At 41.9% G+C, this 10,932-nt stretch overlaps 1 protein-coding gene across 1 annotated transcript in view; it reads right to left on the bottom strand.

Annotated features, from left to right (window-relative positions):
• Positions 1–227: 227 nt before the first annotated feature.
• KL (klotho) overlaps positions 228–10,932 on the bottom strand; it is a gene marked incomplete at both ends in the record, with an annotated part of 36,545 nt that continues 25,840 nt past the window's right edge. Inside the window, 4 exons of the mRNA XM_082859194.1 lie at positions 228–565; positions 1,093–2,194; positions 7,849–8,117; positions 8,872–9,382. Coding sequence (XP_082715320.1) covers positions 228–565; positions 1,093–2,194; positions 7,849–8,117; positions 8,872–9,382 — 2,220 coding nt within the window. The remainder of the gene's footprint in view (positions 566–1,092; positions 2,195–7,848; positions 8,118–8,871; positions 9,383–10,932) is intronic.

Genomic DNA, 10,932 nt, shown 5'->3' with positions numbered 1-10,932 from the left:
TTTAACAACCCCCTGCCAAAAAGAACAAATCCAGGCACTATTCACATTATTCAATATTTTACAATCACTTATGCTCATTTCAAAAGCTCTGTCAAATGCTACAAAAAGGTCTTCTAGAAGTCAGATATATAAAATCTACAGTTTCACAACACTGAGAAGTACAAATGGTTAACAGCTGCTGTGTGTGTACAATTATTTCAAATAAATGAATGAGAAAAATATCAAGACTATTTGTAACTTCTTCTGCCTCTCTTAGAGTAGTAAAAAATAAGAGAAAGAGAAATAATAAAAGCAAAAAATAGAAAAGCTATGAAAGCCAGTAAAGACTTTCGGGTATGAAAAAAGCTGCACTCTGTACACAGGGTGAATTCTTCTGGACAAAATCTTCCCAGGGTTTTGGGACCTGGGAAGCCATTGTTGTCAATAATTTTCCTGTAATGTTTCATGGATGGTTTGGGCTCAAACTGATTTGCAGCATAACGATACAGGCCAAACTTCGGAGCTGTGTGATCATTAAATGAATAAGCAAAGTATCCACAAAGATTGATACCATCCAATACATAGGCTAGAAAAACAAAAGGACAGGAGAAAAGTTATGAAAATATTTTGCACACAACACTTTGCTTTTACATAGCCCTGGCATATCAGCAAAAATGTCAATACCATTTAATAAAGCTTCAGATTTAATTAGATTTAATCAGAAAAGGCTGCTTGTATCTGAAGACAAAGAGGTAAATACATTTAACATAGTAGGTTTTACATAATTAAGCCTACTAGGATGCACCTGGGTTAAATCTTTAAGTACGTGAAGCAGTCAAGACTGCTGTGAAGCCATCTTATATGGAGGACAAGATAGTCCAGGGTTTATTCCACCCAGAGTAGGTGCGAGGGATATTCCATCTTCCTCTTTTGGCCAAACTCCTTTTTCCCTGGGGAAAATACTAGCTAGCACTTGGACTTTTTCAGTGTGTCAAGGAATAGATAGCACTTTCTCTGCAGGTGATAGTGTGTGTATGTTTGAGAGTTTCTATCAGGTATCAGGCTCTCAGGTGACTTAACCCTCAAGAGACCGCTGTTTCGGGGGCTCCTTACCTTTCAGAGCTTCGTTTATGTAATTCTTCATGTAATACACCCTCAGATTGTCTTCGGCTGCGTGCGGATCATCGTCGATGCCGTTGGAGATTATATACATGGGGAGGTCTCCGTACTTGGACTTCAACCAATTCAGTACCTTGCGTAACCCCCAGGGCACCACGGCCACCTGACTTGGGGAGTTGAGCCAGGTGATGTCAGTCATTTCTTGCACCGCCAGGTAATCATTATATTTTACTGGATCTTCTTTTTCCCAGTCTACAAGGATGGTGGTGTAATGGCTTAAAGCCAAAAAGTCAAAGGAACCCCGGATTAGCTTTTTTTCCTCGTCAGTGAAATAAGGCAGGAGGAAATTGTTCCTCTGGTTCAGCCAGTCCCTCATCACGCGTGGATAATCCCCGGAGCCGAAAATGGGCTCGGCCAGCCAGCCAATGTCAAATTGCAAAACCCGCTCGGCCACTTCTTGGTCTTTTGGGGAGAGAGGGCAGGCCGGTTCTATCCAATCCGCCTGCAGGGCTATGGATATTCTACCCTTCTGAGAGCGCCTAAACTTCTCATCGTACACGCGCCAGGCCAACGCGTGGGCCTTCAGGAGGTGGTGCCCCGCGATATACGTCATGTTTCGCGTGGACGGCTCGTTCATCGTGATCCAGAATTTGACGTGGTGGCCGAGGTCTTGAAAGCACAGGCTGGCGTACTCTGCAAAAGCCAGGGCGGTATGAGGGTTCTCCCAGGCGCCGTGCCGGGCCAGGGGTGGCGGCAGCCCCTGGTGCGGGGCCGCGGGGCGCCACAGGGCCACCACCGGTGTGATGTTGGCGCGCACGAGCTCACTGGCCATGCAGCGATAGTAGCGCAGGACCGTGCGGTTGACCTGGGACTGGTTCCCCAGCGGCAGGATCAGCGCCCAGTCCAGGGAAAAGTGGAAATGCGACACGTGCATTTCCCGGAGTAAGGCGATCTGGGGCCGGATGGCGGCGAAGTCAACACAGTAGGATTTCCTCTTCTTGGTCACAACCCCGTCCACCTTAATAAGCCTTTTACTGTGGTGGACATCCCACAGGTAAACGTTGGGGTCGGTAAACTGAGACAGAGTGGTGTCCACCTGGCAGGAGGAGAGTAACCGTTAGCCTCACCTGGACGGTCCTGGAAAGTCGTTCAACACAGGTCTTTTGACAAAACCAGCCAGCGAAATAGGTAAAAACAGAAACCTTTCTAGCTGAATTTTTAAACTATTTTTTCATAAAGAGGAAGTTCTTGGAGAAGAAAATATTTCCCTTTGATGGGTGCACATTTGTTTTTCCCACAGTTCTCTGTAACTCTGGAACTGTTACTTTAATGTTAAAAAAATCTGAATTTTTGGGGTCACTTCAGATGACAAACATTAATAATCCTCACACGCCTCTGGTCTGCGTTAAGCAAGCAGAATATTTTGGACGTTTTTCTTTTAGTGTAAGAAATTACTAATGATACGAGGCTTTCAAATTTAAAAAAAACTAGACAAAAAAATGATAAAGCTTAAAACCTGAGTGAGAGTCAGAAAATGAAACGATATTTAAGATTAAATTGCGCTTCTTAAAATCAAGTTCTAAATGGAGGTTTGCTCTAGGTGAAGGACATGGAAAATAAGCATAACGGTTGCCTTTTATTGGCATTAGAGTCCATAACAGAATTTAGCAAACTCATTCTGACTGATGGTAGAAAGTGATAGAGAATGTGGAAAACAATTCTGTCATGCACCCATAATGGGATATTTTAACATAGCTTTTTAAAAATTTCTAAATTATTTTTCTGTGACGATCATGACAATAATGGTTCTCAATCTCTGATTTACAAGCCTTCAAAATGAAAACATGTATTTAGGAAAGTGGACAAATTGCAAAATCAAAATCACAAAATCCTTCCTCCACATGCCAACCATGGCAGGAATGGAAACTGAAAGTTCATCCCAAGGACCCGCCACCAAAGCCAGTTTTCTCCTCAGAAATAATCCTGTTAGAATTGGTTCCTCAGTTTGACCCTCTATATAAAAGCTGGGGTCAAACTCTGGTTTTGAATCTCTAGCAGAGGTTTCCTTGCATTTTTCAGGCCTGTTGCAAATGAGCTTCTGTTTCTCTAGAGGGGTCAGTGCTGCGCTTATAAAGGAAAGTAATAAAATACAGCGTGTCAGAGGGAAATTGCTTTTTCTGGAGAATTGTCCCTTGTAGATCACCCACACATGCACTTCCTCTAATGCTGTGGGAATGCTGTCAGAAGTATTTTTCCACTGTGATGCACCCACAAATCATGTTTCCTCAGCTTTGCAAGAGAAAATATTTGTATACTCTTTGGAAGTGAAAGTGTTCATAGCTTGAAGGAATTATTTGGATTATTGTTACAGAGCTCTGAGTTGACAAAATTCGTAACTTTTCTACCATAATTGTTCCAGAACAACAGCTTTTATTCAGTCCACCTGAAAACAAACATGAGAGACTAGGGTATAATTTCTATTTATACCCTATTTCTTAAAAATACAGGACATTTATAAATGGGTGTTTAGGCAAAATTCTATATAATCTCCACTGAGGTACTGACTTATTTCTTAATAAAAAAGAAAAGAAAAAATAAAGTTGAACCTTTCAGAAGGTTATAATATAGGTATTCAGTATATTACGGAAGAAATGTTTCCCTAACAGTGGCCAATGTTAAAAAAGATCTACGTCCCCAGTACATAGCAGGTTTTGTATTTATGAGCTATGAGCATTAGTGGTTATGGGAAAACAAACCTCCTGGCTGGGAAATTAGGCCCAAGGACAGTGACAATCCATGTGAACAAGCCTAAGATCAGACTTCAGACAGGTGGTGTTAATGAGATGTTATTTTTAAAGCTTTTCAGGTGAAATGCATGCCTCATTCATACTGGGAGTTTGAAACACTAGCCAGGAGTGAAAAGATAAATTTCAATGGTTTGAGATTCACTTATATGTAGAGAATGGACTTGAGGACATGGGGAGGGGGAAGGGTAAGCTGGGACGAAGTGAGAGAGTGGCATGGACATATATACACTACCAAACGTAAAACAGATAGCTAGTGGGAAGCAGCCACATAGCACAGGGAGATCAGCTCGGTGCTTTGTGACCATCTAGAGGGGTGGGATAGGGAGGGAGGGAGAGAGACACAAGAGGGAGGAGATATGGGAACATATGTATAAGTATAGCTGATCCACTTTGTTATAAAGCAGAAACTAACACACCATTGTAAAGCAATTATACTCCAATAAAGATGTTTAAAAAAAAAAAAAGTATTGCCAGCTAAAAACACCATGATGGGTCTTGCTGTTTTTCTTACCAGCCTGTGTATTTGAACGGAGGTAGGCACCTAAGTGTATTTGTCTCACTATTCCCTGGTCTGAGCATGGTGGTAGGTACTTAATAAATATCGATTGAACGACAAAAAAAATAAAAAAAAAATAAAAATCACTTCTAATGCATTAAAAGTATAGAGACCTGCTTGTAAATTAAAACTTACCCATACACTCATCAGAACTGTCCTAACAAAAAACTTGTTTTTACTTTGTCAGTTAGGAAGTTATTAGCTTGGGAAGAGAGCCGCCACAGTAGTACAAACGCTCCAGGTGAAAAGCAGAAAGAATAAAAGAGCAGTTGCAGCCTTTTCCCACTAGAGAGCTTCTAGAGGAGCTGCGGTCCGCAGAGGGTCTGTGTCTGGCTGGGTCAGCAGGGAGCGGGCCAGGCGGCTCGGCTAGGTGAAGGTAGCAGGGGCCCTGAGCTGTGCAGCCCGAGGGCAAAGCTCCAGGGCTGATGGGTGGCTGGCATTAAATCAAAGTCTAAACAACTGCCTCTAGGGAGCAGAAAAAGGAATTCTCTCCCTATCTCCCTACGTCTTCGCTGCCTGCCGTACTTGTCGCCTCTGATCAGAGTTCTTCTCTCTGGAAGAAGTAAGATGTACTCTTAAAACATTCTCACCACTGACCAGTTCCCAAGGCAGACACAGTCCCTGGATGGGAACAAAGCAGGAGTGAAAGGGCTCCCCACAAATGTCCCCACTGCTCCCTGAGTTCATACCATCTGCACAGAAACGCTGGCGGAACCTTCTCTCCTCAAAAGACAAAGCTGGGAATTACCAGCCCTGGCTGGGCTGCTGTCAGAGATGGGACAGAGCACGAGCCCTCAGTGACTAGGGTCCCAGGGCCCAGCAAGAAGCAGGGCTCAGAAGAAGGTCAAGAGGTAGAAAAAGGACCAGGGACCAACCAGGATGCACTAGGAAGTGGCCTTCCCCGCTTCCTTCCTTCCTCCTTCCCTCCTCCATCACTAGCACCACCTCTGCCGCTTCAGATCCTACTTGAACCCCCACTGTGGATCCCACTGCAGGAGAAATTAGGATTGGGAGGTTCCAAATAGCAGTGGGCTGAGGGAGAAGGGGAGATGGAGGAGGGAGGAAAACCCGGAGCCAGGAAGACAAGCTACTGGGCTCAGATATCCTTGCAAACACAGCGTTCCTTGGATGCCTTTTTTTTTTTTAACATCTTTATTGGAGTATAATTGCTTTACAATGGTGTGTTAGTTTCTGCTGTATCACAAAGTGAATCAGCTATACATACACATATATCCCCATATCCCCTCCCTCTTGCGTCTCCCTCCCACCCTCCCTATCCCACCCCTCTAGGTGGTCACAAAGCACTGAGCTGATCTCCCTGTGCTATGCGGCTGCTTCGCATTAGCTATCTATTTTACGTTTGGTAGTGTATATATGTCCATGCCACTCTCTCACTTCGTTCCAGCTTACCCTTCCCACTCCCTGTGTCCTCACTGGATGCCTTTTAAATGTAAGGAAGGGACTGAAGTTGAGACTGTCCCTAAAACTAACTGGAGGTCTGAATAAGATGTAAGAATAATACAACTCGGCAAAAAAAGTATTAAGGATGGTGTTGATTTAAAAAAATTTTTTTCTTAATTATTTATTTATTTGGTTGCATGGGATCTTAGTTGTGGCAGGTGAACTCTTAGTTGCGGCATGCATGTGGGATCTAGTTCCCTGACCAGGGATCGAACCTGGGCCCCCTGAATTGGGAGCATGGAGTCTTAACCACTGCACCACCAGGTGTTGATTTATTCTCCCATAAATCAAAGATTTCAATTTGATATTTACCAAAACAACAGCAACCCATTTCAACTAGAAGGCCTTCCCTCAGATCCAAGCGTTCTTCCAAACACCTCTTTCGAACTGAAAGGTAACAGAATATGCCGTCCCCAAATATGACTGTAGAAGTTCAGGGCATGCCACCTCAAAAATGCCCCTTCAGTATATTGATTATTTTGAGCTGCAGGTACTTGAAAAATAGCAAATGCAAGGGAAAGGCTTTCTGTGAACTCCTCTCATCTGCCTAGAGACAGATCCTCCAAAAGGAACTCAAAAGGATTGTCATAAATCCCTTTGTGGGAGTTTCACCAAGCAGGGAAGATTTATCACAGGAGAGGATATTCAAAGCCAACATCACATGCAGGCAAACTTTGTCACAAACTATCATAGCTCCCATCTATTCTTTTAAGGGCCCATTCATCTTTCCTAAAAAGCATTTACTTTTCCCCTTTTCCTATTAAGATGGTATTTAAGCCTGAACTCTAAGCCACCTTGGGGAGTTACTCATTTTTCTCAGAGCGTCTCCCATGTATACATGAGGTAAACATACTAATAAACTTCTGTTCGTTCTTCTCATGTTAATCTATCTCTTATTACAGGGGTCTCAGTTAAGAACTCAGAAGGGTAGAGGAAAAGTTATTTTTCCTCCCCAGCAGAACCAGTGAATTGGCTAGAAGCACCCAACATGCTAAACCCTTTGCTTGTCTGTGGATACCAAACTTTGTCTCCGTCTTGGTCTCTATTTTCACACACAGACTCTATTCAGCAACACCTCCACTCCCTCCCAACCCTGCTCACTTACCACCATGCTCTGTTCACACTGTCAAACTATTTGCGACCCATCATTTTCCCTCAATAGACTCCTTTGAAAGCAGGGGTCGTATCTTACTCATCTTAGTGTGTACTCCCCTCAACCAGGTCCCCTCCCCCCAGCAATTAACACAGGGCTTTGTACACACTAAGCATCCAAAAAGTGCTCGCTGAAGTATTCAATCAAACTCTAGAAAACAGATTCTTTTAAAGTTGGAAAAATTAAAAATAATATTGAGGGCTAACTACACAGCAGATGCTCAATAAATATTGGTTGACCATTTTGAAGAACTTCATTACCACTGCAATTCAAAAACTGTTGCTAGAAATGGCATTCCGATCAGTGAATCATAGAGCAAGGGTTTTTCTTTCTGGAGGTATTTCCACAAGCTTGGGGGTTCCACAGTTATGCCTCAGGAGGGCTCTGCCTAATGCTCCTGCTTCAATCTCAGCAGCTCCACCAAGATCTCAGATAATGTGGAGTTCTGTTTTATATCTTGTTTATGGAAGAACAACTACTTTAAAAGGGGTTGAAAACCATGGTATTAAAAGAGACTTTTATCTTTCACTATCCTATCAGATCTTAAAGATGGATATATTTTTAATCTGTTCCCCTTGGAGCTGATTTAAAGTGCAAGATGAAGCTAGGAAGATTTTTGGAGAGAAGAGTGCAGCGTGCCTTTAACGTGCTCACTAAGGAACCACGTTTGGCCTGAGGAATGGACAATGTGCCATGACAACCTAATAAGGAAGTACTACTTACTAGTGATAGGGCTTGGTGAGACTGCGGATTGGTTTTGTCAGCTGACTTACTTGAATGTAGTTGTCAACAATTCCCCAAGCAAAGTCACAGGGAAATGTCCCTTCTAGGGGTTGATTTTCAGGTAAAGGAGGGAAGCCATTTTTCTCTATCAGCTTCTGGTAGAACAAGGCTGAAGACTTCGGCAACAACTTCTTATCCTGGCTTAGAAAGTCGACGTAGAAGAGTCCACGTCTGATGCTGTAGCCTCTGTGCCACTCGAAGCCATCCATGAGGGACCACGCGGTGTACCCGATGACATCCACCCCGTCCAGCCTGATGGCTGCAAAGGAAAGAGGACAAGAGCAACATGACCCTGTGATGGGCACTCGTCTCATGATTCAAGAGCATTTGAGGATTTTACTACTTCAGTAAGTATAATGCTTATTGTTTGGTAAACTGATGACCCTTCTCACTGATGAAAGGCTCTAAGAGAACCTAGATAACTCTACAAATATTACTAAATGTCTTCACAAATAGGCTTATCTCCAATATGTTTTTATCTGAATTTCCCTTATTTCTAGTGGGTGCTCTTTGGGCCAAGATATCTTGTTCTACTTTCTATCCTAAGCACCTATCTTTGTGCCTGATGCAGTAAATGAATTAAGTCTTCAAAGGCATGGACTACTTACTCTTTTCTTCAGAAAATATTGATATTCCTTTTTTTCTTTAATAAAAAGTGTTTTATTCAGTACAAGCAATCTGAACTGAAAAATGTGTACAGAGATCTAGATATCTTGGGATTTACTTAATCTTTAATATAATCTAAAAAATCTAGAGTAGTAACTCTGAAAGTCTAGTAATTTTAAACATTATAACCCAGTTTCTCATTTATGAAACAAGTTTAAAAAATTAATTCAAGTTCCTCAAGGTCCCAAATGAGAAAGGTGTTACATAAATGCATTCCTACTATTGCCAAAATGAATTTCTACATTCTGATTAAAAACTATAAATTCACACAGTTTATTAAGATCATCTTAAAGACTGTTTTTCCAGTGGATTCTGGCAGAAAATTAGGATTTTATCCACAATCCTACCTTTTAAGGTTTCCATTATGAATTTTTTGAGGTAATACATATATTTGGCATCATCTCTCTTGGTGGTCCCTGAAACAAACCAGCCATTTTCCACAATAAATATTTGAGGGTGGTTATACTCAAGGTCAATCCAGGAAAGGAGTTGCCTCAGGCTGGGAGATTCCAACTGACGGAACTTCATCTGAGGGTCCAACAGTTGAAAACTCAAGGTTGGTCCAAAGGAAAGAGCAAAAAAGTCGGCTGTTCCCTTGATGAACTTTTTCTCAGATTCAGTAAAATCAGGCAAAAGAGATGAAAGGTTATTCTTCATGCTCTCAGGATAGTCCCCATCAATAAATACGGGTTTGGCAAACCAGCCTAGGACAAAGTCAAGAGATTTCTGACATTCTTTGATGCTATGTTCAGTCATCCTTCGAGGACTGATCCAGTGGGAGCTCAGGGCAATGGACACCTGGCCTCCCTGAGTGGGGCGGAAAGAAGTATTGTAGAGATGCCAGATCTTGGCATGAGCCTATAAAGAGAAAAACCACGGTGAATTTATCTCTGATTGTGAGCAGAAATACAACATGTATTTGAATCCCCATTTCTAGTTGTATCTGTTTCTCATCAAGTCTAACCTAATGACTAACCCCACAACGTAAAAGTCACCTGGAACCAATAAATAATTCCAGAGGTAAGTCAGCCCACAGTGAGCTGCAACCATAACTGGAATCATTTCCACTGTTTTTCAGCAGCCAGTGGAAAAATGTGAATTTCTTCTGTTGAATATCTAGTTATTATTCATACTTTGAAAAGTTAATGAAATAAGAATTTGTTATAATATCTTACTACTTAAATGACTTTGGATTATGTAGTTTTTAATTAATAGCCTTCGCGAAAAGAGTCAATCCCGCATCTGTGATTACACCAGGAATTTCTAAATAGGATTATATTTTTTTATCCTAAGAGACCGGGAGTTTTCAAGTCGACTTAAATTGTTGGAGTCAATTTAATATTTTGTATTCATGTCTCATAACAAAAATTCTAACACATGTTCTCACAATCTTTGTTCTTCTCTAAGAAGAATCAGCGCAGTAAAGAACCAACTCCGACATCTAATCTTGGCCCACCACCCAGTACTCTGGGACATGGCTGGCTTCCTGCCGACCCCCGCAGGGTACAAGATACAAGCCAAGAGCAAAAACACCTAAATGCAGCTTTGAAGAGATCAGATGTCCACAGTGAATCAGCAACTCAGCTGGGTGTTTCCTACAGCAATGAAATGGGCTTTGCTTCCATTAAATCAACTTCAGACTCCCATAAAATCTTGCTGACTTCTGATATCTTATTTTCATTTGTCTCCTTTCTATTTACAAAGAATAGTGGTTTTCTTCCTCCCTTACTTGAATTAGGTTTTTCTTTACTTTCGAATTCCTGATTTACTCCCCTTGTTTTTCTCCAAATGCAAGAGCTGTTTATCAGCCTTTTGCTCTCCTAATATATTCTCTTGGAAAATTCCATTCTAATTCTCTGTTTGACTCACATTCTCCCAATGATCATGCCAGTTTTCATTCCACTCCCTGGGCCTGAAGAAGCTCTTGCACTCATATGCCAAACTTCCTCTTCCTTGTTCCTTAATATTCTGCTCTCGGTTCATTTCAGTGCAGGTGTCCAAGAATGGCCTCATCACCATTCTTATGAGTTCAGCCAGATATTTCAGTGGAATCAAATAGTGCATGTCTTTCATTTTTAGTTTCTTAGTAAACATTTACTAGGTTTCATTTCACGGAATGTGTTTTTTCATGACCTAAAGCAGCTATCTATATGCTAGGAAGGAAATGGAGAATACAATATTGATCATAAGAATAGTGGCCTTTGCCCATGTGATTCAAGAAACTGAGGCTTGATTGTGCTATGCTGCTGGATTTGTGATGTACCCCACCCTTCTCTATCTTCCTCACCTTCACCACCCTATCTCTCCCTTCCCCACTGACAAGAAGTCTCACCAGTTAACAGTTAAACAGAAAAGAAAAGGGGAAATCCAGGCTGTAGCACTCACGATGTTAGCCTAGAGGACTTCGC

Source organism: Leucopleurus acutus, assembly GCF_964270905.1.
Source record: "Leucopleurus acutus genome assembly, chromosome: 18".
NCBI classification, from domain to species: Eukaryota; Metazoa; Chordata; class Mammalia; order Artiodactyla; family Delphinidae; genus Leucopleurus; species Leucopleurus acutus.
The sequence above is the reverse complement of the archived record's forward strand: the minus strand, read 5'-3'. Positions and strand labels throughout refer to the sequence as shown.